We start from the raw sequence: 26,627 nt of genomic DNA on the forward strand, positions 1-26,627 counted from the left end.
ACCAATATCGTCTTTCTTCATTTTACTTAGCAGTACCGGGGTTATATGCCATCTATAAAACATTTTATATAAATTTTCTTTTATTTCATTAGTAATTGTAAATCTGTATTCCCTTTTCCACAAGTTTTCCCATATTTCCAAATCAATATTATAACCTAACTCCTTCATCCATTTGACCATCACTGATTTAATCCTTTCTTGTTCTAAATTCACTTCAATTAATAACTTATAAATTCTTCCTATCAATCCTTTATTTCCCTTAGTTAATATAATTTCTAGTTTAGATTTATTTTGATTAAATCCCCTCAAATTATGTTTGTTAAATATATCCCTTAGTTTATAATACATAAACCAGTCTTTAATTTTTAACTCTTCTCTACTCTTCAGTGTCCAAACCCCTTCTTTACAATCCGTAATTTCTCTATAAATATCAATATCCAGGTTTAGTTGTACTCTCTCTTCATAAAAGCTTCTACTGGATTAATCCAGCTGGGGGTTTTGGATTCCAAGAATCCTTTATATTTCTTCCAAATTTGAAGTAAACCATCTCTAATAATATGGGAATTAAATTATTTGTTTACTTTCTCCTTTTCATACCATAAGTATGCGTGCCATCCAAAACGCAAATTAAATCCCTCTAATTCTAATAGTTTAGGATTCTCTAATAGAATCCAATTTTTTAGCCAAGTAAAACAAGCTGCTTGGTAATACATTCTCAAATCTGGTAATCCCAGGCCTCCTGTTTCTTTTAATTCCACTAAGTTATTATATGCTATCCTATGTCTTTCCTTTCCCCATAAAAATTTTTAAAATATCTTTTTTCCAACTTTTAAATATCTGTGCTCCTTTCAAAATTGGTAGGTTTTGAAATAAAAAAAGCATCTTAGGCAATACCATCATTTTGATAACTGAAATTCTACCCCATAATGATAATGGTATTGTTTCCCAATTTTTGAGATCTATTACTATCTGTTGCCATTGTTTAATATAATTACTCTGAAATAAATTAAGGTTATTCGGTGATAACCATATACCCAAATATTTAACTTTATGTTCAATATTAAACCCTGTCTTTTTAATTAATACTTCTTGTTGTGAGAGAGTCATATTTTTAACCAATAGCTTAGTTTTATTTTTATTTATTTTAAAACCTGCAAGCTTTCCATAAACCTCCAAAATTCTATTCCACTTATCAATTTGCTCAATAGGATCTATCAAAAAACATACAAGGTCATCTGCATACGCTTTAATTTTATAATGATTTCTCCCTATTCGAAATCCAATTAAATCATTCGATTGTCTAATCTTTTTAATAAAATTTCTAATACTAAAATAAACAACAAAGGAGAAAGAGGACAGCCTTGTCTCGTTCCCTTTTGTATTTCAAATTGTGATGACAATATTCCATTTATCAACAAACTAGCCATCTGATAAGTATATACATTTTCTATGGCTGTCTTAAAATTTTCTCCAAAACCCATACATTCTAATGGTTTTTTCATAAATTGCCAATTCACATTGTGAAACGCTTTTTCCGCAACCAAAAATATCATAACTACCGGAGTTGTAATCTGTTCAGCATATTCTAAAAGATCTATTACCACTCTTACATTTTGACTAATCAATCTTCCTGGTAAAAATCCTGTTTGATCTTCATGTATAGTTTGGTTTAATACCCTTTTTAATCTAGTTGCTAAAATCGCGACAAATAATTTATAATCATTGTTCAATAATGAAATAGGTCTATAATTCGCTTTTGGTATTAATACTATATTCGCTTGCTTCCAAGTCTGAGGAATGGATCCATTTTGCAAACAGGAATTCATCACACCTAATAAATAAGGGGCTAATTGTTCTTGAAATGTTTTATAATAAAATGCTGTAAGCCCGTTATCACTGAGCTCTGAGCAAGTATAGTGGAATCAAGGAATGATGGGGAAGGTGTTTGCCAGGATGATTTAAGGATAGGCTGCATTGCCTGAGGTCACTGTGTCAAAGGCCTCAATATTTGGTCTGGGCCAAGTTACTCCATGGGAAGCTTCATCCTCCTAAAGACTAAGTTCATGCAGGAACTTCAAAATCATTAAATTTAACAAATTATTAAAACCCAGCCAGAGCATAAAAACACCACATAACAGTTCACAGCCTAAAAGGTTCCTCATAAAGCCATAGGCTAGAAGCAGACTACAAAAACAACTCTGAAAGATCAGTGCCCTTAGTTAAAAGCCTGGATAAAAGAAATGATTTTACCTAGCACCTAAAGGGAGAGTAGGATAGATACCAGGTGAGCCTCAGGTGGAAGGGTATTCCATGGGTGAAGTGCCACCACTGATAAAGGCGTGCTTCTGGTCTCCACCTGCCTCACCTCTGCAAGTGAGGGCATGAAGAGCAGGGATTGTCAGGAAAATCTTAACTGGAAGTCTAGGAATCATGTTATTTTATAGTCTGATTTCATATTCACACTTTTAAAAAGTGGAACTTTTTGTGTGTTGTGGCCTCAGAGGCATCAGCCTGGACAGATTGATCGGTTCCTGGTATGTGGCAAAAACTACAAAATGATGCGTGATTCTGTGGGGAAAGCCATGGTAGAAGGCCAGATGGACAGCATAGAAGCAGCCCTGAAGGTAAGGCCTTGTCCTCTAACTGGCACGGTTGTCTTTGATTGGCCGGAAAGCAGGCCTTCTTCTGCTCTGTGGCGAAGAAAACATGTTTCAACTTGGTTTCTTTTCTCTATCTCTCTTTTTGTAGCTGGGCTTGATAAATAGGTTTTCTTGCTTAATGTTGATGCCTTTTTAGTTGTCATTTGCCTAGAGAAATGTCTAATATTTTGTGCTAGGATTTCTCTTAGTGCATCAGTTACTCAATATTGGATTGGTAGAATGTGCAAACGACAGTCCACTTGCACGTTGACCAAAGCATCGAGGGCAGCAAAGTGGCTGTGATTGTTAGCCTGCTGCGTTCCATATTTAGATAATTAGAGGCAATGTTTGCATTTTCCTCCTTCTGCCATTTTGTTTTAGTTAATTGATTAAAAATATGTATACCTCACATTTATAACCAGAGTTGCTGAGCTTCCTGTGAGCATATTGCATTCCACTTTGAGGGAAGAGCTTACCTCTATAGGGAGGCAGAGAAAATGAGTAGAAACCCCCCCCCCCCACAATACACTGCTACTGTTGGTTGGATGTTTCTGAGTACAGGGTTGAAACAGTGGGTCTTATCCAGATGTAAAAATATCCTCTTTCCTGAGTGCCTATAGCAAGTATAAAAATTGTCTCCAGGTGGCCAGACAGGAAAGCTTTACAAAAGTTGGGGGTCTTCCCCTCCTCATTAGGCTGCAAATTGTTAACATAGATACATGTTGACTGGTGGTTAAGTGAAAAAAATCTGTGTCTAGTAACTCACATGGAGTCTTGCAAAAGACCTACTATTATCCTTTTGCACTAATATCAATTATTGTTATTGGCCAAAGAGGGAAATTCTACTGCCAGTGATCTTTCTTTCCCTCCCTGTCAGTCTTCATCATGAGTTTCTTTTTCTTCCAGGTTTATAATGGCCCCAGTTCTGCCCAGCCTCTTCACTTTCTCTTGGCTATTTTCAGTGAGTTCACGTCTCAGTACGGATGTGGGGACTCCAGCCTTCGCCCCACCGAGAAGGTAAAGTATCTTGTTCTGCTGCCAGACAGCGTGAAGGGGCTTTGTGTCCAGACTATGCAAGTGAAACTGGGAGGACTAGGAAAGGGCTGGTTGTAGAAAATACAGAAAAGGAAATATTTTCACCACCAGCTTTTATTTGGAAATCCATTGAAAGGCTCTGTTTCGTTTATTATTAAACATTAATTGACCCCTTCTGCATTTCTAATATTTGACCATACAAAGAGTGAAATGAATCTTTTGAATCTGGCTAAAAAGTATTATCTTGCTTTGTGTAACATAATGTTTCTTCTTATTTCAGCAATATCAAGCTCTTAAAGAGTTCATACAAAATTCCAAAGTTCTTCCTTCTCCAGAACTTGGGACATTTGCCGAATCTCTTGTGGCTAACAGTCTCCCATTCCTGACAGTGAATCCGTGGGATTTCAGCCACAAAAGGGTAGTAATTGAAATGGTGGTTCATATTGGAGCTATTTTGCTGTGTGGCCAGAATCGAGTCCTTGAGCCTCTAAGAAATCTGGCATTTTATCCTGACACTATGCAGGTAAGGGACAGTATACCCATCTCTCAGTCCTTAAATCATTCGTATGTTACTTGCATTAATTTTCTTACATTTTGAAGAAACTGGAGGTACATCTTAGTCTTTAATATCTGCTTCTGCTTTGTTACAAGAGCAAATGGGTCAACTGTGTTTGGGGCTTACCAAGGCAGATGAAAGTCTGTTCTAAGAAAAGCGTCACTGAATGATACTTCGATATAACTTTGATAGGTGTATCTCTTTCTCTGCAGCATGCTTTCCTGCCCACCATGCCAGAAGACTTGCTGGCTCAGGCTGTAAAGTGGGAAGCTACAGCAGGGCTTCATTGGTATAGTAAGTACTCGGCCTAATCTTGGAAGAACCATTGTTTCACTGGTGCTTTTCAGAAAGAGAGAAGAGGGAGGGGTCATGGCTTAGTGGTAGAGCATCTGCTTGGCATGCAGAAGGTCCCAGGTTCAGTTCCCAGCATTTCCATGTAAAAGGATCAGGTGTTCAGGTGAAAGACTCTCTGCTTTGAGACCTTGGAGAAGTGCTGCCAGTCTGAGCAGATAGTATTGACTTCGGTGGACCAAAGGTCTGATTCAGTATAAAGGAGCTTCATGTGTTCTAAAGTATTGGGAAGGCTAGTTTTCCTTTTTACAGACATCTGTACTCCTTCTTGGGTCAGGATAATCCTGTTAGTCTCATAGACATGGTGTGATGCTTCCTTTTAAAAGTCTGATCATGTTATCATATATTTATATACAGTAATGACACTTCACACAAAAAGGAAGGAGTGGTAAAAGTTTTTACGAGACTACTTTGCACAAGAAGGAAAGATGGAAATGCCTTTAGGTACTTTCTGAGCCAGGCATCATAAAATCAAATAGTAAGATGATTCTTGTGTACAAATAAAGATTCCTGCAAAGGATCCAGCCCAAGCATTTTACAGAACCAAATCTTTTCATTTGCATCAGTTCAACTGTGTACATCTCTTAGGAGTACCACAGCATATCGTATTTGTCCTCACAAAAATGCGTTTGTTTAATGCCATTTTATCTCACCTTTCCTGTGAGACGCTCAGGCCAGCATACCTGGTTTTCCTCCATTCATTTTATCCTTACAGCAACCTTGTGAGGTAGGTTAAACAGAGAGTGACTGTCTGAGGTCACTCGGTAAGTTTCATAGCAAGCAAGGATTTGAACCTAGATCTTACTGGTCCTAATCCAACATTTTAACCAGAATACAACTCCAGTGTGAGAGAATCTCTCTGCCATCTGATATAGTTTAGGCTGAGAGATAAAGGCTGTTACCGCACTAGGTATTCCCAGCGATGTATTAAGAGTTTGAAAATGTTATAAAAAACATCGCTTTAAAAGGGTTTTTGGATGCCATGGCTAAAAAATGGTTGGAAGACGTCTTCACAGCTAAAGGAGCCAAACAAAGTGCAAACAGTATTTTTTATAACAGTTTCAAACTCTTAATACATCGGTGGGAATACATAGAAATTGCGAACAGTATTCTTTATAACATTTTCAAACTCTTAATACATCGCTGGGAATACCTAGTGCGGTAACAGCCAAAGACTAACTCAATGGGAGCCAGTGTCAAATTCCTACTCAGAGTCATGGCTAAGTGGGGATTTAAATCTAGATCTTTCTGAATCAAGTTCAATACTCTTAGGGTTGATCATATGTATCCGTATTCTACAACTCCACTAAGCAACGTTTGAAGCTTTCCTCAACCTTGAGAAGCCTTCCTCCAATCTGTTTCTTCTGTTGGAGGAAGAGCCACTAAGGCTTCTTGGAAAGTGGTTGGATTCACCCCCATTGTCTGCTACTTGACCATGGGTATCTGGGGTAAGAATGAGAGTTCTAAGCTTGGGTGTAGTTTAAAAATGTTCTATGACCTATTTGCAGTGCCGATGTACTAATTTATTGTTTATTTTTAACCAGCTTGTCCAAATGGTCACCCCTGTACTATTGGAGAGGTAAGAGCCTGCACTGGTGGTGTGTTTAGTCTAGTACATGTCTTTTTAAATTGTCTTCTGTTTTGCATACCATTTCACTATCCCTCAACACCATATCTTGGGCAAAACTGTATTGCAGACAAACATTGCCTTGGTTCTTTGCAACTGCATAATGGCTTGACAAGCATGAGGAGATACCCTGTGCCAGTTGGTTTTCAGGTTGAGCACAACCAAGTTGGTCTGTTTCTTTTTTGTTTGGTTGTCATTTTGGCACTCTGTCTTCCTTTCAGTGTGGTCGCCCCATGCAACGTGGAGTGTGTGTTGATTGTGGGGCTCAAATAGGAGGCGACAACCACAGAGCAGTGCCAAACTTCCATCAAACCCGGTATGTCTTTTTATTTAATGTTTAACTGTTGAAATGCTGAACAGTACTATAGCTCTTTTCTGGAGATCTTAAATATTTTCAAAATGAGATGCAGACAGGTGTAACAAGTGTATTTACTCTTGACTACAGTGTTTCTAGGTTATAAAGAGAAGATGCTAATGACTTTGCTGTGCTTCTGCCATGGTCACCTATTTACCTGTATTAGTTCTTCTGGGATAGGCTGTATTTTCACATTTTTTATGCTGGGGCCTCTTTGGTCAAAGTAAATAAGAATTTCATTTTCTTTGTGATACATGAATACTGTTCCTTTATGATGGTTTTTTTCCTCTTTAACCCTTAAATTAACTATTCTGTATCTTCTGATGGCCAGACATCTGATGAACAATGCCTAGGATTTTAAACCTAGAAAAACAGACTCTCATTTTTTATCTAGTAAGCACATTCACTGTTCGTTTTTATGCAGGGTTGGAGCAGACAGAACACAAACTGGCCATGTGCTTGGAAACCCTGGCAACCGAGAAGCCACGGTAGCATCCGAGAGGGAGATGTCTCCAGCTGTCTTGATTCTGATTCGCTTGCTCACTCACTTGGCATTGCTTCTGGGTGCCACGAGAGATCCCCAGGTATATTGGGGGAGGGGGGAGGGAAGGGATACCAACCTCTTATTCTACGTGGAATGCATTACAATGAGGGAATGGCCAAGGAATTATTTTTAAAAATCAAGTCTCCTCCCAGTATTATTGCTAACAAGCCAGCGTGGTGTAGTGGTTAAGAGCGGTGGTTTGGAGAAGCAAGTTTGATTCCCCACTCCACCACATGAGCAGCGGAGACTAATCTGGTGAACTGGATTTGTTTCCACACTCCTACACATGAAGCCAGTTGGTTAACCTTGGGCTAGTCACACACTCTCAGCCCTACCTACCTCACAGGGTGTCTGTTTGTGTGTGTGTGTATGGGAGGGTTGTAATCTGGTTTGATTCTTCCTTAAGTGGTAGAGAAAGTCGGCTCATAAAAACTATTCTTCTTCCTCTTCTTCTTCCTCTGGGTGATCATTAACATTCAAGGCTCCTGTCATACACCCTGTGTTCCCTGAGAGCAAGGAGCAGTGTTGCTCCTATAGCATTCCCTCCTTTGTTTAGACTGCTGCTGTGCTTGACCCGCTGTTTCTGTTCCAGGACTGCTTCAAAACAGCTAGGCAAGTAAAGTCCATTGGAAACGATCCTGCACATCAAGCAGCTTTCTCTTCCCCAGGTCTCTGAGCCAAACTTGGCTCCACTTCCCTCCATTCTTGCTTCCCCAGAGTAGCTTGTATGCCCAGGGAAGAGTGAGCTGCAAGATGTTCATGGGTGAGTGAGGGGAAGGCCCTCGTTTGAGGCAAATTGCCTTTGGCAGTATGACAAGAGGGGTCTCATGAAGTTCTGCTGGCGTCATTCTAGAGCCGTCTCTCTCTGTGCACGATGCATGATTGAGACCCAAGCACATAAATCAATTTTTTAAATGCTATACTTGCAGAAATATCTCTGATTGATTTTTAATAACCTTACAAATAAGGGGCCATCAGGAGTCCAGAACAGAGGGGGAAGTAAGACTACAAACATGCTTCAGGAATTGTTGAGACTTCCTAGAAATTGAATGTATGTCCTCAGTGTTGTCAGATTATAGTGAGCACTGAGTGCAGTTCTGGCTTCCCTAAGATTTTCACTCATTCTTCACCCTGAATCTTGTTGTTCAAGGCCTTACTGCAGATCATAAAGCTGCAGGTTCAAGATCCGGTGAGTTTTCTCCTGCAGCATATTCAAAAGGACTTGGAGCAACTGATGAATACCCTTGGGAAGAGCACCGATGAAACTACTAATGTCGTCCATCTCATTCTGTGTAGATTTTTCAAGGAAACCCATCAGCGCCCAGAACATTGTGAGTAGAGCAGTGGTGAGCGTTAGGAACACTTAACACTTCCAGTGCAGCATAAGACTTTTGTCATTGTATTTTAAAGTAATGGCGGAAGCAGCAAAGGTTGATCAAGGTAGAGCTTTGTTTGTTGACTCATTATATTGGAAACAGGCACACCTATTTATGTGTGAAGCCACTTTTCTGCCAGCTGCCGTTCTCTGTGTCCCCGGCTGTTTCCTCTCTGGAGCTTCTTCTTAAATTCCCCACAACATCAGGAGGACAAAACACCTCAGCTTCTCCTCTAGCTGAGTCTCCCTCTTGGAGTCCTTCCCCTTCCTTCGCTCCCTGTTACCAGGCAAAAAAACCTTTACCCTGCCTCCCCTGTAATAAGCATTTCCCTGTAGAGGGCTAGTGTTCCTAGGCTAGTGTTTCATAACTATGCCAGTGAAACAAGGCAATATACTTTTCAACATAAATACAATTTTTTAACAAGGCTTACACATTATTTTGGACTCGTATTTTATTCCATTCAAGAGCCATGAGTGCTGTATAATTTTCAGATTCCAAAATGGCCCCAGTTCTATTATTGCTGGTTCTGTATGTTTTATAAATCCTGCAAGAGGCATACAGTAACAAATGGTGAATTAACATGATTGATGATAAAGCGAAGAGAGTAGTGAGTGATAAGCTTCCTGTTGACTAACATGTGGAACTTTAAGATGCCTCTTCCCCCGCCCAACCTGTAACCATTGCAGTATTCATTTTATACCTGTAGATTTCTTGGGGTTCTATACTTGGTTCCCTTCATCAATAAATATCTTCATAGGTGTGCATGTTTTGACAGTCAACAGGCATCACCCTGGAAAGAACAAGAAGGCCACACAAAACTTCCCAAGGCTTAGAGCTGATTGATAGGTACCCCTCTTAATAAAGAAATAGGTGGGATCAATTTCACTGCCAGTGGAGTGAAATTGCCTGTATTAACTTATTTGCCTGTATTTTTCAGAAGTTAATACAAGCTGTGGGCAGTGTGCAATCCTGAGAGCCTCCTGGCCAGTGTAGCTACACCAGCTGTGCTGTGCCACAGTCATCATCCTATGGGCATTCAACAAAGGAGGGGGGAAATCACAGAACAAAACAAAAAACACTCACATAAACACCCATCAGTTAAGGCCCAGACTGCATAGTGAGTGTGCAGGAGACCCTAGCAACTCTAACCACATCCACCAGTCAGAGTGGCACCCTGCTGACAATCCCTGGGAGTAACATACATGAGTGCAGCCAATCATGCCTGCCAGTGCAACCACGATCCACTGGCAACATCCACCCAGAGGAGGAGCACCAGAAGACAGAAAGGAAAGACTTGCAGACACAACCCCCCACGGGGGCCTGTGGTGTGAGGGACAGGAATCCTGGAGTTAATGTACTCCAAGAAGTTTCACAGACATGCGGCTGACTCTCCTTTTGGCCGTCAAGCTTACGGACATCGGGCATCGGGGTAGCAACAGGGAGACAGACAACAGCACTCCTAAAAAAGGCTATCACCACCCACCCAACCCCGCTCACACAGCTCACTGAGCAAGGGCGCCCATGTGGCGCATTGGAGAGATGGGTTCAAGCCCAGGGGGCAGGGGGGCAGCCAAAAAGCAAAGTCACTTTAATCAGACGATCAGCAGTGAAAGAGAAGGCAGATGCTGAGAATGAGCCCAAACCTCCCATGTTGATGACCAGCACCCTAACTGCCGAGTCAGCCAGGCACACACAAAGGAGAGATGGCATAAGGCATTGCCCACCAGCTGTGGTATCACCAGCAGCCATATGAAGCCAGCCAGGGAACATTGCAAAGGCAGGCATAGCCCACTGGGATAGAATGGCCAAGGGTGCTTGGTTTAGCACCCACACAGGGGGAGCTCTCAGGGAGTCCAGCCATGCACAGCTGAGGTTTTGCTCCTGCAAACAGCACCAGGGTGGACAGGATGGCCCTGCTGATGGGTATTCATCATTTTGGCTGACATGCCCCCATAACACTGCCCTCCCCTCCACACTCAAAAGAGCCCATCAGTGCCTTCTACTCCCATGTTCCCCCTGCACACCTCCCACCCTGAGGATCCTTCTCCCCCCACCCCCATCAAACTGCATGGCTTTTCAGATGCTTCCAACAGATTTGGGGGAGTGCGAGACCCACCCCTCCATAAGAACATACTTTGGACTGCTTCCCATGTGAGCAGCACATCATGAATACATGAAGCTGCTTTATGCAGCCTTGGTCCATCGAAGTCAGTACTGTCTACTCAGACCAGCAGCAGCTCTCCAGGGCCTCGGGCAGAGGTCTTTCACATCACAATGGAGATGCTGGGGATTGAACGTGGGACCTTCTGCATGCCAAGCAGATGCTCTACCACTGAGCCACAGCCCCTCCCCTGTAGCGCACTGCAGACGTTATTGAACAGCAGAAGGGGAATTGTGATGATGTCCAAAGAATGGAGTTGCCTACTGCCTCTGTCTGATACGGCCCCTGTGCCTTTGCAGGCTGCACTGAAAGGCGATGCGAAGATTGCGTGAGCTGTTCCTGTCACAGCATGCCTTTGACTGGGACAGTTGTGCTGCATGATTTTATTTATCTATTTGAAACACGAATTAGCCACCTCTCTTCCTTTGTAGAACTCAAAGCAGTTTACAACACAAATAAAACAACTGTTGAAAAACACAATAAACACAATATGAATAAAACAACTATTAAACAAAAAACATCAAAAGGTCACAATTTTAAAAACTCCAATTAGGACTGCCAGTAAACAAAAACTAAATAAGTCACAGGCAGCCCTAAATGAAACTGTCTTTAAATGCCTCCTGAAGATCGAGGGGGCCAGGTGCAACTCCCTGCTTTTCTGCTCATCTGTCTGAGATGGGAGGTCACCCTTTGGAGTGTGTCTCCGGTAAGGAGATGACCTGGAAGGGTTCTGAGCTAAGACGAGTTAGTGACGCTGCAACCACACTTGCTTTCTTGCTTGGGTGTTTGTGCTAAGTACTCTCTTCGAACATTTCCCAGCACCTGGGCACAATGCTGTGTGCTCTGAGTGTGCACAGCAGAGGCCTGAGTGAGGAAAGCCTGTGCCCTGTCATCTGAGCTTTGAGGGTCCTGGCTGGGGTCTATGTAGCCCTGGGGAGGGGAGCTATGATTGAGCATGGAGTGGGTGCCTGAACCCTGGGAAGGGGTGTGATTGGCTGCAGGCTGTAGTTGGCATCCTAAGCTACATGGGTGAGGTGAGGTGCTTAGACTTACCCTTTTCATAGGCACCTATGGGCTATGCCACTGTATTTTCTGGGATAACGTGTTGATGGGGGAGTGTAACCAGGCTTGGAGGGGATTGGGGAACCAACGAGCTCCAGGCATGCCCTTTTCTTCGCTAGTGTGGTAGGTATACCAGCATATCTCCGGCAGGAAGCCGCAGCACGTGGGCAGCCATTGTGACTCCAGGATACACCCATGTAATGTTTAATTGGCTCTCCAGGCACATCTTGGCTTGGGGCTCAGGACTGCTCTGAGAATCATGGAGTTGCTATCAGTTTTCTCCACTCCTGCAGGAGGAGAAAGTGCTGAGTGTGTTCCCTGGCTGCTGCACTGGTTCTTCTAAAATAACTGCATGCTTGGGAAGTGGGAATTAGCAAGCCTGTTGCTCCTGATATGCTATAAATATTATTTTACAGGGTCGGCTCCCTTTGATGGTCAACTTTCTGGGAAACAAGCCAGAAACAATTGGGAAAAAGTTGCAAAATCCATTATTGTTCCTGAGCTAGAGGTAAAAAGATGCATGTGCCTCCTAAAGTGTATTGAGTAGCCCATGACTCAACATGCTCTCTAAGCCAAGTTAACATTCATGAAGTGTTGCATGCCCTGATTGAAGTGAAATATTATTATGTGGTTCTCTTTGTTGATGTGTATTCTTGTGCATTCAGTCCAGTGCATCCTTGAGAGGGTAAATATATAATAGGGCTTGCTTCTTCATGGACTGAGAGTGGTGTTCACACATGACTTTTTTCGAGTGCTAAGCATGCTGGGGGTTATAATCTTAAATCTCAAAGGAGATAATAATATTCAGCCAATGGTGTATCAAATAGAGGTCATCCATTAGCTTTAGAGGGGGTTGCTGGGAATATTAGCAACACAAGAATCACACCCCCTCCAAATCTGACTTCTAAAATATAAATAAAATATTGGGGGTGGATACTAGGGATTGTAGAGGGTACAGGTTTGTAAGCCTCTCATCATCTTACTATTAAATGCCACAATAGCCATGTAGATTAAGAAGGTGAAAGTAGAAAGGATATTGTAGAAATCCCTGGCACACTTTCATATTGTTGTCTGCACACACAATGGTCTACATGCGCAAGTTGCCATTCCAGTTCTTGGACAAAATACCTTGCAAGAAAATATTTGGAATTTGGCACCCCCCTAGTTTTGCAGATAGAAGAGCGGAAACCTACCAAATACATGTAATTTGATTCTTGTAGGTTATCCAGGCTGTGAGACCCTGGTCTTGGTATTTTCTTTCCTGACGTTTCACCAGCAGCTGTGGCAGGCATCTTCAGAGGAGTAACACTGAAGGACAGAGACACTGAAGACGCCTGCCCGGATAACCTACAATAACCAATGAACTCTGACCGTGAAAGCCTTCGACAATATATGTAATTTGTTTCACATTTTGATAAGTATACTGTATCAAAAGGATTTTAGCCACAAGGAAGTTGTTCAGTTAAGAAAATGTGTGTGTGTGTGCCTTGCATTGCAGCTCTTATGGGCCACCTACAGTCAAATGAGGCGGGCTGATTTTTACTCCCATTGTACTCTTGTCGCCAAGCCATTGTTTCCCCTGAAAATTAGTTCATTTATCCACCTGTATGGGAGAAAATAAATAGGGGACCCTGGGGGGATTGTGTGTGTGTGTGTGTGTGGGGTAACTCTACCTCCTGCCTTTGGAGATTGCAGCCTTTGAGGTGAGGACCAGGTTTTACACAGGGCCATGTTCCAGATTGATCCAGAGATCTCAAAGAAAGCCACTAAAATTTGAACCAGTAGTTACCTGCATAGCATCACCCTTCTCTTCAACATAAGCTCACCTTGGGGTCAGTTTATTCATGTGAAGGTAGACAGGACCCTAGAAACTAGTTTGTTTATATATTGGAGGAGTAATCTTTTTCTTAGAGCCCCATGGTGCAGAGTGTTAAGCTGCAGTACTGCAGTCAAAAGCTCTGCTCACGACCTGAGTTTGATCACAACGGAAGTCGGTTTCAGGTAGCCGGCTCAAGGTTGACTCAGCCTTCCATCCTTCCGAGGTCGGTGAAATGAGTACCCAGCTTGCTGGGGGTAAAGGAAAGATGACTGGGGAAGGCACTGGCAAACCACCCCACAAACAGAGTCTTCCTTGGAAACGTCGGGATATGACGTCACCCCATGGGTCAGGAATGACCCAGTGCTTGCACAGGGGACCTTTACCTAATCTTTTTCTGCATGAACTCCTGTGTGTTGAAAGATTACTTCTTTTCAGAAGCTCTACTTGTGATGACCTATATACCTGACAGAGAGCCAGCAAGGTGTAGTGGTTAAGAGCGACAGACTCTAATCTGGAGAACCGATTCGCCATTCCTCCACATGAAGCCTGCCGGGTGACCTTGGGCCAGTCACAGTTTTCTCAGAACTCTCTCAGCCCCACCTACCTCACAAGGTGTCTGTTTTGAGACTCCTTGAGATAGAGAAAAGTGAGATATGAAATCTACTCTTCTTCAATACAGACAAGCTCATGTTTTAACTAGTTTTACCCTAGACATTAAGAAATAAGCACTCCAGCTTTTGAAACCTGATTTAAGTATCCGGAAGGAAACCAACTGACTCTGTTCTTCAAGGCACAAATACAGTTTATCTTGATTTTTTTGTGTGTGCAAAAGATTTACCTGTCTTTATGCTTATGTTGATTTGCCCCTCCCACCATCATTTTTTCCAAGCAGCTTCTGGATAAAACACTTCTGGAGTTGAATCAACAAATCAGTGAGGATGAGAAAATTTCTTCCAACCCAGTAGTGAAAATTATATATGGAGACCCTGCAACCTTCCTGTCCAGACTGCCAAAGAACAGAACTGTTCATTGTTCTAAAATGTGGAACTGCAGTAAGAGAATCTCCGTTGAATACCTTGGGCACGTTGTCCAGCAGAAAGGTGGCAAAGATACTGTGCCTGTCTTATGGAAATTTTTGCAGAAGGTGAGTGTTTCCGTGGCCCCATCTTGGGATATGGACCCTAGCGTAAGCTGCTTTTTGTAATTAATTAAGCCACCACCACACAGCTTTGCATTGTCTCTTCTCCTTTTTTTTTTGATGAGTGTGATGACTTTGATCTTAAAAGCAGAAACTCTCCTGTCAGCTTCTCGTCAAAAGCTGAGATACATCAGTAAATATCAAACCATCTGGGTGCTTTGAAATATTAAAATCACAGCACCAGCATAAGGTTGTCTTGTGTTGGTGTCCATGAGGTGAAGCCATTCAGAAACCAAAATTTACTCTGCCTCCCAAAGATGCTGAGCATTGTCAGGATATGATTAAGCTAGCTTTTATTCATGCATAACATTGTTGAGAGTAAAGAGAAGAATCTTGAGGACAAATCCTTGTGTTCACGGCGATTAGTGGGTACTATATTGTAGGCTTTGTGAACCGTGGCATACATTTCTCAAGACACAAAGCCAACTTCCTTCGGGTTCCTTGGTTCCAGGGGCTATGTGAGAGAGAAGGTGGAATGCAGCAGTGGAATGATAACCAGTATTACAGAACAATCTGCCACTCTTAGGGCCAAATCAGACAAGATGCCAAGAAATGCAAGATCCATTTCTCAACAACTTGTCTTTTTTAGTCTAAAATCAGGGTGGTGGGTGTGGCAAGCTGTGAATTTCAGAGTAGTCATTGAGGAAAGCAGTGTATAATCCTTCTCAGGTCATTTTTCAGATCAAAATCCTTCTCTCCCTTCCTGCACTTAATAGAAAAAAGATACGGAATTCTGGGGCTGGATTGAAAAATGGTCTCAAGGACAGAGTTAAGCAACATAAACCCTCTGCACTTTTGAACCACCACCCAGCTACACATTTCAGTTTTGGGGAGTTTTGTTTTAAGTCACATAGTGTATCTTCTTAGCCAGGGGGACATTATTGCCCTGAAGGAAGCAGTTGCTTGGCTAGTTTCATGGTCACTTCTTAGAAGAATACATTACCCAAGCCTATTCAGAAGTCAGTATTGTACCACTTAACACTTGGCACAATAAAAGCCTCATACTACTTCATACTTTACTATGGTATTAGACCTTTGGAGATTGGGCCCTAGGGAACCCATTAAAAGACTGAAACCCAAGATGTGAAAATTCTTGCCTTGAACTTGTAAAAAAGTAGTATTTTATGATGTTATGGCTAGACAATTCCCAAGGACTAGAATGGACATATGTTAGAAATGTAATGCTAGTGTCCAAAGATTTTAAAATATTGTTTCAGTCCTTCTTGTCAGGGATGCCATAAGTAAGCATAGGACCCTGAACAGGGTTGCTTTTTACCAGAAATGTGCTTGCTGTATATAAGGAAGATAAAAACTTTGTGAATATAAATGGAATATTTTTTTCCAGTAAGATGGAGAATATCGTCTGGAATGAAAGTAGTCCAATAAGCAGGTTTTTGGCATCTGGTTGCCTTTCTCAAAAACAGATTGAGAGTTTGAGGGGATCAAAAAGAATGGTGAAGAAGACAAATAATATTTTTATTCAGGTTATAATAAAATAGAATTTTGATGGGGTATTGAGTGCCACCTCAAAATGGCTTTCACAGGAAGCAGAGCAATCCAAAATGGCTGCCTCAGAATACCTCCCTCCTCACACCTCCTGGAAAGAAGAAAATCCTAAAGGTGGAAATGGAACCACACCAGTCGCTTACCACTTTGCCTCATCATTCACTGGAAAACTCTTTCATATGAATGAGGGAGGCCAGTAATGGCCTGCCTTCCAGTGGCCCCGCCCACTTTCTGAAAATCCCAGTGGGCGCTAAGGGAAGTTCTGGTGGGCACCATGATGCCCACAGGTACCACAATGCGGAACCCCGAATTGGAGTGTCAGTTTCTTTTATGTTTAATGATGTCAGAAATATTGCATGTGATCTGCCAACTTTACATGGAGTGTATCACACTTAGACTAACAGCTCATTCCTGAGCCTCGCGGCGGCCAGGGACAGCATAGCCAAGGTGCCGCTGCAGCGCCTCCAAAGAGGTTCCCCAGGTGCCACAAGGCTTAAAAAAGCCTTTTTAAAAGGTAGAAAAAGAAAATGGGGATTTCCCCCCTATTGAAAACAGCAATGCTGCGCCAGGAAAAACGTGGCGCAGCAACGCTGTTGTTCAAGGGAGTGTTCCTGGGTTGGAGGGTCTTTGGAAGCTGACTACGGTCACCCCCGGGAATGCCCCCCCCCCACCAGCGCCACATTCCTCTTCCGGGATTTAGGTCCCAGAGAGACTGTGGCGTTGGAGGAGCAGTGTGCAGCCTGGGTGTTGCAGAACTGCCCCCGCCGCCAGTGTAAGTGCCTCTTATTCTGTGATAAGAGGCCACTTTCAGTCCCCCACCTCAGTAATGGTCTGTAAGTAAATCAATGCTCAGAATAAATCATGCGACTTTGTCTAAGTGTCCTTCAAGTACACTTAATTCTGACTGAAATCTTTCTAGAATGCAGAACATTTTGGCAGCCTTAGAGGGGTGAACGGGGATTAAAACTGCAATTTGGGGGTGGGGTGGAGAGAGTGGTAGACAAAACAACACAGCTATAATCAGGAGGTACTCTGTCCAAGATTCCTGGTTGCCACACCTTGCGAGTGCTCCCAACTTTTCTACATTTGCTTTAAAAACATTAAATTGAGACATCTGGGAAACTATTACTTGTAGATTTATGGAATATGAATAGCTCTCTGTGTATGTGAATTGGTGCCTGTTGGCAGCCGTCAGAGCTGATATTTCTTTAAGACCCTGGGCAGTCTCTTGGCTTCTGTTTGACCTCCCTGATTCTGCTACATTTCTAGGAAGCTGAATTGAGGCTGGTGCAGTGGTTGCCAGAGATTTTGGCTCTGCAGAAAGACCTGGTGAGGAGGTTCCAGAATGCCGTTGAATTGGAATACCGGACAATTGCCGACTTCCTTAACAGTTTGCATTCAGGTAGGAGATTGCCAGGCTGTGGGAACAGAGGGCCTTAAACAAAGCGTTTAGTGCAAAGATGCACTCTTAAACAGGTTCACCATCCCCAATAAACATAAAGTTTGTGAATGTGGGACAAGTCTTTGTCTTAATAGCTGCATAAATGGTGAAAATCACACTGAAGGAAATTGTATCAGTATTGATTTGTGGATGTAGCATGTTGTGTGCTGCCTCTGCATCAATGGGGCACATGCAACTATTGTTTGTGAAGACATGATGGGCACAGTATTATTAAAGTGAAGCACTTTTAAATTCGCCTGGTTTCAACAGGACAGTAAAAGAAACAATTAACGTTTCTGCCTGACAGAATGTAAAAGTGTTCCCTTGCCTGGATTATGTGCCAGTATTGATAAAACTTCCTTTTTCATACATTTTGCAGTGCAGACACTTGGTGGTCAGTATCATCTGACCAGAGAGGTATAACTTGCTTATGTTTCAGACAATACAGAACTCATGCTTTGTTTTACTGATGTTCTCCATCTTGGAGATATTGTATGGAAAGGATAGTTAGAAAATATCTAAGTTAATGAAATCCACTGCCACAAGATGTGATTTCCAGTGGTTCAGAGGGAAGGAACATAGTAAGACACTTCCATGGAAGACAGGCCTGACCCATGTTAATGAAATAGAACCCCTGAACCAGATGTGGAGAGGGCTATTACCTTCCTGTCTGCTTGTGGGCTTCTAATGTTCTAAGCCACTGAGCACAAACTACTTCAGCTCAGGGCACTTTTAACAAGATCTACAGCAATCAACAGGGATATCATGAGCTGTTTATTACTTTTTTTGTTTTTGTTTTTTACTTGCGTTCTGCAGAAGTCACAAGACGTACTATGGAAAAACAAGTGAGAACATTTCTGTCTGTCTGGAACAAGCTGAGAAGATCCTTGGAGACAAACGGTGAGTGGCCCCAGTTCACACCTTTGCTACATCAGAGTGGCAGAATTAAGAGGTCCTCTGGTGATCCCTAGTGGAAGGCTGACTCTTCTGTATTTTGAGCAGGCCAGGTTTTCCAAATTGTTTTTTGAATGATGGGGGAAACATCACAATTGATATTCTAGCCTTATCTTCTATGCACATCTAGTCAGTAGAGCATAGCATGATTCATTCCAGCATGCTTAATACTTGCTTCTCAGCCCTGAGTTCAGGAAGTATTGTAGTACTACTGAAGGATAGCAACAGGCAATAATTACTTTAAAAGCTAGGAATGAGCCAAAAGGAAAAGAGAGCTCCCACGAGCATGTCTGGGAATGTTGCTAACCAATGTTTACTTGTCACATTACAGGCGAAATTAAACTCCCCGAAGGCTATTGTGATGTTGACCTCACTCTGCAGAGTGAATTTGAGATCCTTCTGCCTCGCAGGCGAGGTCTGGGCCTGTGTTCCACAGCCTTGGCTAGCTATCTCATCGGCTTGCACAATGACTTTGTCTACACCGTAGAAAAATCTACCACGGACGCCAAGAGGTATGCCTTTCACTGCAGGAATCCCTTCTACTTCCAGAACTCCAGGCGTCTTTACTGCTGACGAATCAGCAGTGAAATGAGATGTCCCATTCTCCCCCTTCCTTCTCCACAGCTATTCTGTCAGCCCCGCAGAAGTGACTGACCTGCATGTGATCACATATGAGGTGGAGAAGGACTTGATCCCTCTGATTCTGTCCAACTGCCAGTACAGCATTGTGAAAGGAGGGGAGGCCCTCCAGGAATTCGACCTGGACAAAATCCAGCAGCAGGTCACCAGCAGATTCTTACAAGGAAAACCTTTTATCAAACTGACGGTAAGAGAGCATAGCGGCTCAGTTCTCCCTCTTGGCTTTTCTGGTTCCCATGAGACCCAGCTTCTACCACCGAGGACGTTGCTACAAACCTCCCACTTACTGAGCTGTTTTATTTTTGCTTTCTATCCTGATAGGGCATACCCACTCTGGTGTACAGGCATGACCGAAACTATGAGCATCTCTTCAATGATATCAAGAGAAAGCTGAAGCAGGTGAGCCATCTGTGGGGAGAAGGACATGTGAAAAAGCAGGCTGGGTGTTTTTCAATATGTCTTGTTTAAAATTGGGACCAACACTTAATACTGTTAACATCATAATACTTTGCATGCTTACCCTGAAGTGAATGGCACTGAATTCCATGGTGTCCTATATATTTGACTGATAATAACCTTTATTGCATGGGAAAGGAGTGGGATATAGAGACAGAACAAGGCACTAGAACAGACTGCACACTGTGTTGTCTGTTTCCTGAAGAAATATTCACACAGCATGTAGTCTTTCCTTTACAGCAAAGGGCAGAAATGATGAATGCTGATTGGCTTTTATCCCTTTGAATTACAGAGCTCCCTTCCAAATTCCACAATTAGCATGATCAGTGGGGAGCTGCAGTCCTACAGTGACATCTGTGAGGCGTTGTTTGTCACTGAAATAACCTTAGGATTCCTGGCTATGGCTGGAGGAGAACCAGAGATGACTCTGACTGAATACGTTGAAAATACCCTGCAAATGGGCACTCAAACAAACACTCATGTTCTGAAGGTGAGTTAGAGGATTCGATGCAAATGGAGGGGAGATCTCAGTCAGATTGTGAGGCATTGCAAGAATAGCTTACCAGTGAAAGGGGTGACTTAGCCTTTTCTGCCTCTCAGACGATTACACTGTTAGGGTGGACAAGGGCAATATCTACTCTGTAGTTTACACAATATTCACTTTGCATTATGTCCCTGCATTTATGGAAGGGATGCAGGAAAGACAGCACTTCAAACAGGAAGCCATATTTTATTTAAGGGACTTGGCTGGTTATATTTGATTAATAGTGGTTCCCTAGTGATGGCCACTGATCTTCCTCATGGATAATTTATTGCTGTAAAAAACCAAAAACCAAACGGCATCTCTCCCTGCTGGAACACTTCCCCAGTTACACAGCAGTTCAACATAGATTACCATCGCCAGTCCACATCCTCCAGATTTGTGCTGTCAACTTCAAAAAATGCAACATAGATTATCTTGTGATGTCACTGAGGATATTGGTGCAGGACTGCCAACCCCGTCATAGCCATGTGTATGTAGTTCAACAGTTGCACTGTGGTATTCACCAAAGGCTGCAGAAGGTTCTGAGATGTATCTCTTAAGCTTGCACGCTCGTTCACTGGAATCCTGCCAAACTTTTCTGTCTCAATTGAGTGCTTGGTTATTTGTGCTTTCCATCTACTCTGGATCAAGCACTGCTGCCAAAGGGCTTAAGGAGATTTATAAAACCTCGTTTTACATTTAATTTGTTTAAAACAAGGTTTGCATAAAAATACAAAATATGAAACACTGGCATGCTGTTTATCATACGATCAATGAACACCACACTGATTAAATGGTGTTACTTTAAAACCAAATTTTACAGATTTCTATTCCTTTTTAGACTCTCTAAAATGTATGTAAGTAATGTTTGTATTTACATTTTTCCCTAACAGGTGTTTTAACTGTTTCTGGATAAACTTTACAGATATAGTTGTGTGATTCAGAATCAGGGTTATAGGAATCCTCTCCTGAAGATAAATTTTCTCCTTTTTTCTTTTCAGGCACTGAGTGGATGTCTCCTGAAGCACACCATCGGCCTGTGGCAGCTGCTCTCCTGCCATAAATCTGAGCAGCTCTTGCAGCTAAAAAGGGTAGGAAATCCTAAGTGGAGAATGAATGGGATGACTGGAAGTTTTGTGTTTCCATTCTCCATTCCTAACCAGGTTTCTTGTTTGTTCTTGTATCTCCCAGGATCCCTTTGCAGAGGTTGGTGAACCTTATAAAGCTGAGCTCGATGCAAAGAACACCAAATGCCTCAATACCTTCCTTCTCCAGGCTGGGGTCGAGACCTTCCTCCAGGAACTGCATGAGATGATAATCCTGAAATTGAAGTATGCCAATGCTGGGGATGAATTCAAGCCTAATTGGAGGTAAGACTGCAAAGGCCTGACCAATCATCTTGTGCAGTAGCTTATTTTGTTCTTCCCTGGAATTGGGAACTCTGAATGTGGAGTGGGAAGCTCCACGTTAAAGGGCTTCGAAGGGGGTTGCAGTATACAGCAGGGTGGCTGATCATACTCATGTTTGATTCTTTTTGTTTTAGCCTGAAGCACACACTTATTCCTTATCTTGAAGCGAAAGAGATTGTGCCTGGAGAACTCCAGGATAAGTATTCAAAAGACATTCCGCTTACTGAGGAACTAGAGGCTATGTTCCCGGATGACATTCAGGTGTCCCATTGCATCGCTGTCTGGAAGGTGGCTGCTACTCTTAAGCGAGATCGAAGACTCAGTTAATGCAGGTGGCAGAGACACTGTCCTCTCTCTTCCCACTCCACCCCTTTTTATTAACTGTTGAAGGATAAGTAGCAGCAGTGGATTTAACAGTATTGCCTTTATTGCACTAAGCAAAGCAAATTTGGGGGCCCAAATTTGTTGGTGACCTTTCCCAGCCCTGCTGTTCAAAATCTTCTGCGCTCCAGAACAGGTTTCTTAGTACTTGCACTTCCTTCTATTAATTGCGCTGTTACTTTTTGAAGAACTAAGCAAATATCACTTTCTTCTTTAAACTCCAAAAGCTACAGTCACAAAAATCCTGGTTACTGGCAGTACTGGCAGCCTGCACAATTTTCCTGAACTGCCCTAACTGCATAATCTTCCTTACTTGAAAATCTACACTAGATACCAAACATAGATTCTGAAATTTTAATAATTCTTTGGGACCTTTCTGCAGTTATCTTAAAATTCTGATGGGTAGGGACTTGTGAATATGGTGCTGTCAGCAACTTTGCTCTTCCTCAGAACATGTGTTGGATTGCATGTCTGTGCACAGAATGAATGAGCCGCACTCTTGCTCATCTTTGGATGTGGGCATGCAGAGGTTGTTTTCAGGGACGGTAGTACAAGTGTTGCAGCTTTCTGTGCTGACAGGGCAGCAGTAAGCAGTGGATTGGGCAACCAATGTGCTGATGGATTTAAGACAATTTTCTTATCAATGTAGTACAAATGTTTTTTCTGTATTTGCTCTTTTTTTAAATAAAGTTTTTGTATTTGCTGCTGAAGTCTTGTTCTTTTGTTCACGGTGACTGCAAAGCGTTAATCTTGCTGGGGAAATTGTGATATACTGAATTCAATCTGGGAAGATGGGCTTGTCTCAAACCCCCAGAAAACGTCTAGGAATTTTATCCATAACATTATCGACAGTTCATTTGGGAGCTTGCAGTGTTGTGCTGAATCTACCCCCCCACCCCAACTAAGACAACAAATGTCCTAGGGGCCTGTTTTCTTTGTTCCTTTTATAGCAGTGGGTACACCACTTCAGAAAAATACAAGATTTGGTGACAAGTGAGGTTTTGCCCATATTGAACCTCACAGCATCTGATAAAAAGAGCAACAAGTAGGTCTTCTGATTAAGCCTCAAATATTGTAGGCCCAAGAGGCTTCACTACAAAATATTCATTACTGAACAGGTGGGGTATTTAATCCATGGTGAGTAATCATCTGCACTCTGCCTAGTATTACCTGTACAAAGGTGGTACATGGACTACTCTTCCATCTACATATCTGCCCCTTTTTAGCAGCCGTATCTGAAAGGAGAAAGAGTCTGTATAATGGTTGATGCTTTCCATGGAATTGCAGTGCTATGGCTCTTCATTTCTCCTCCTTGTCCATACTAACCCTGTCAGCAACCACAGGGTGTTTTGAGAGTGATCATGCATCTTCTGTATTCTTCTAGTCACGGTGTCCACAGTTCTGTCATTTGCTAAAGGGCAGGTGAGGCTCCAAAACAGGGCAGTGGAAGAAGATATCCTTAAGATTGGGTTTATGCAAATGAGTTTTTCAAGGCTTCCTCTGCCTCTTGGAGACAAACTCCAATCCACGCCCGGCCGACTCTGCAGCTGGAGAAGCTTACTCAACTCACAAAAGAAGAACAGAAAATGGAAGACAGCCAAAAGGCCAAAACAAAAGAAATTGTGACCATCTCTTCTGCTGCTCAGTTACTTGCAGGGGCAGTGGGAACAGAGTGGGAGAAGACCCTCTCCCTCCCACCATAAACACTCCGCTTCCTAGGGAGTTGAGCTGTGGCTAGAACCCAGTGTGACCCCTCCACCTCAAGTCTCCAAAGCACCTGCCAGCTCTTCAGTAGCTGCTTCCCCCTCTTCCACTGAGGCTTCAGTAGGGACAGAGCTGACCTTCCAACTTTCAGACTCCTACCAGGAAAGAAGGAAACAATCTTAAGTTGACCAAAGCCAGACATATCAAAGCCTGCATCATCTTGGCATACGAGATCCACCTACTTGCACCTTCAGGAGTCACTGTCCACAATACCAGGGCACCTGCTACGTTGGCAGCCTTATCCTCAAACACACCCATTGAAGCAATTGGTAGGGCAGCTTATATGGATTTCGGCCTCTACCTTTCTGAGGCATTATAGTCCAGATGCCTTTACCTTGGCTGAGGGAGCATTTAGCAATAGAGTTCTCCCAAGTGCTGTCCCCTAGTGATTCTTCATGTCTTCATAGTCCCTTCTGTTAGTCTGCAGCTTTTCAACGTCCCTGTCTTAAGGATACCTTCTTGCAGTGATGAAGAATACAACATTGAACCTACCATGAGGGTTTCTTCTCATCAGTGGAATGGAAGGTATCCTTCCCCACCTTTGTTGGCAGCAGAGGGATCAGGGGAGGACTCCTATGGTTTTTCATTATGGCAGACCTTCTCAGTTAGACATGTTCTCTCATTAACAGTTTTATTCCGACAATAAAAGTAAACCTGTTTTCCTTGGTAGTTGGCAAGACATGAACCAATGAAGGAAGCCTTGCAAAAATCATTGACATAAGCCCTGCCTGCAGAGCAAAGAGGAGGCATAACCCAAACTTAAGGATACCTTATATTTCACTGATAAGAAGAGAGACTCAAGTAAAATACAATGTTTTGATTACTTGTAATTCTGAGTTTGTTACGTGAGCATCATTAGCAGAGATTCTAAGTCACTGTAAAAGAACAAGCACATTATTTCCCTTGAAAGTTGAGAAACAAAATGGGGAACACATACTTATATTTTATGAAGTAATGAAGAGCTCTCGTCCTTCATTTGGGGCTACTGAGAGCAAAGCCTCCAGTTGGGTGACTGACTTTTTTTTCGTACAAGCAATGGAATCAATATTCTGTAATGCTAGTTGACTGGTTTTATTTATGTAAACTATATCATGCTGTACTTCTTATCAATGGTATTTAAACTGCTTTACATCCAAACAAAAACAAATATACAAATAGAAGAAAAAGAGTTGGTTGTTATATGCCAACTTTCTCTACCACTGAAGGAAGAATCAAACTGGCTTACAATCACCTTCCCTTCCCCACAACCCTGTGAGTTAGGTAAGGCTGAGAGAGCTCTGAGAGAGCTGTAACTAGCCCAAGGTCACCCAGCTGGCTTCATGTGAAGGAGTGGCGAAACCAACCTGGTTCACCAGATTAGTGTCCACCGTTCATGTGGAAGCGCGAGGAATCAAACCCGGTTCTCCAGATTAGAGTCCACTGTTCCAAACCACCATTCTTAACTACTACACCACGTTGCCTCCGGTATAATCACAAATTACAGCAATATAATTAAAAAGCAAACTCCAACCTACGTTACAAACCATCAAAAACTTGCTGGAAAAGAGTTTGGCTATGCAGTGCCAACTGCAATCGCATACATGCCCAACACAATAATGAAGCAAATTCAGCCTGGGGTTCAGAGAATGATTCCTTGCAAATGGTTAAGGAACTTGGCAGCATCATCAAGAATGAATTGCTAATTCTGCAATAAGGTGTAAGGACAAAAATAGAGCAGAATGTGTACAAAATTAATGGAGTATATGTTCACCAAACTCTCTCATCAAACTATTAGTATAGCTATTCTGAAGGCGACTATTTTATGGCAAACTAATTTTTAAAACCCTTTATATTTTATTTTGCTTTGCTTCAGACTTTCATCCAGCGCTTGTAACGTCTGGCCTTGTGATTTGTGAGGGCTGTAAACCTGAACCGATTTGATAGCAACAGTCCATTAACCCCTTTAACAGCAGGAAGTTCAAATCGCCACCAAGACTTAAGCCGTTCTGTGGTCTGAAAGAAATGAAGATTTCCAGTACCCAAGGCATTTCTTTGTATCCCATTCCAAGACACAATTTTATCATTTTATTGGATGTTCAGACCGCCTTCCAGACTAGGTCTGTCTCAGAGCAGCTTGCAACCATTTAAAACAGCCATAAGTTACAATAAAATGATCAGCAGTAATAAAAAACTACGCACCTTCAATTTTAGCCGCAATGATAACCTACTACCAGATAGTAGAATAACAACAAACAAAACAATATAATAGCGGGAAGCACGGCAGAGGCGGGTAGGAGGAGGAGGGGAGGCCAATCAGATGGAAACGTCACTGTCCTCAACCATATGCCTGGCAGAACTGCAGTTTTACAGGCCCTGCAGCATTGTTCCAAATCCCACAGGGCCCGAACCTCACTGGGCATAGCGTTCCACTAGGCTGGGGCCAGAGCCAAGAAGGCCCTGGCCTTGGTCGAGGACAGCTGGATATTTTTCGGGCCAGGGATCACCAGTAGATTTTCTCCAGTTGAGCGCAGAGCTCTTTGAGGGGTGTATTGGGAGAGGGATCCTGCAGGTACCATCGTCCCAGACTGCTTGGGGCTTTAAAGGTCAATACCAAAACCTTAAAGCTGACCCAGTGCTCAATCTGGAACCAGCGTAGCTGGCAGAGCACTGGTTGGATGCGTGCTCTCCAAGGGGTCTCCGTAAGGACCTGCACCACTGCATTCTGGACCAGTTGGAAGTTTCTGGATCAGTCTTAAGGGAAGCCCTGCATAGAGCGAGTTATGTTAGTCCAGTCTGGAGGTGACCATTGAAGGATAACTGCCGCTAGGTCAGGGCAAGACAGGTAAGGCACT

The 26,627-nt window shown here is 42.7% G+C and overlaps 1 protein-coding gene across 1 annotated transcript in view; it reads left to right on the top strand.

The window, feature by feature from the left end:
* The window catches only part of RNF213 (ring finger protein 213), a 97,585-nt gene extending 75,607 nt beyond the window's left edge, over nt 1–21,978 (top strand). Inside the window, exons 37-55 of the mRNA XM_056848648.1 lie at nt 2,502–2,624; nt 3,546–3,656; nt 3,955–4,197; nt 4,443–4,524; nt 6,126–6,160; nt 6,430–6,524; nt 6,988–7,147; nt 8,258–8,438; nt 12,123–12,214; nt 14,418–14,669; nt 17,499–17,631; nt 18,487–18,570; nt 18,956–19,136; nt 19,249–19,450; nt 19,585–19,662; nt 20,012–20,209; nt 21,244–21,333; nt 21,434–21,612; nt 21,786–21,978. Coding sequence (XP_056704626.1) covers nt 2,502–2,624; nt 3,546–3,656; nt 3,955–4,197; nt 4,443–4,524; nt 6,126–6,160; nt 6,430–6,524; nt 6,988–7,147; nt 8,258–8,438; nt 12,123–12,214; nt 14,418–14,669; nt 17,499–17,631; nt 18,487–18,570; nt 18,956–19,136; nt 19,249–19,450; nt 19,585–19,662; nt 20,012–20,209; nt 21,244–21,333; nt 21,434–21,612; nt 21,786–21,978 — 2,712 coding nt within the window. The remainder of the gene's footprint in view (nt 1–2,501; nt 2,625–3,545; nt 3,657–3,954; nt 4,198–4,442; nt 4,525–6,125; nt 6,161–6,429; nt 6,525–6,987; nt 7,148–8,257; nt 8,439–12,122; nt 12,215–14,417; nt 14,670–17,498; nt 17,632–18,486; nt 18,571–18,955; nt 19,137–19,248; nt 19,451–19,584; nt 19,663–20,011; nt 20,210–21,243; nt 21,334–21,433; nt 21,613–21,785) is intronic.
* Nucleotides 21,979–26,627: the final 4,649 nt, after the last annotated feature.

This window comes from Euleptes europaea, chromosome 1 (assembly GCF_029931775.1).
Source record: "Euleptes europaea isolate rEulEur1 chromosome 1, rEulEur1.hap1, whole genome shotgun sequence".
Taxonomy (NCBI): Eukaryota; Metazoa; Chordata; class Lepidosauria; order Squamata; family Sphaerodactylidae; genus Euleptes; species Euleptes europaea.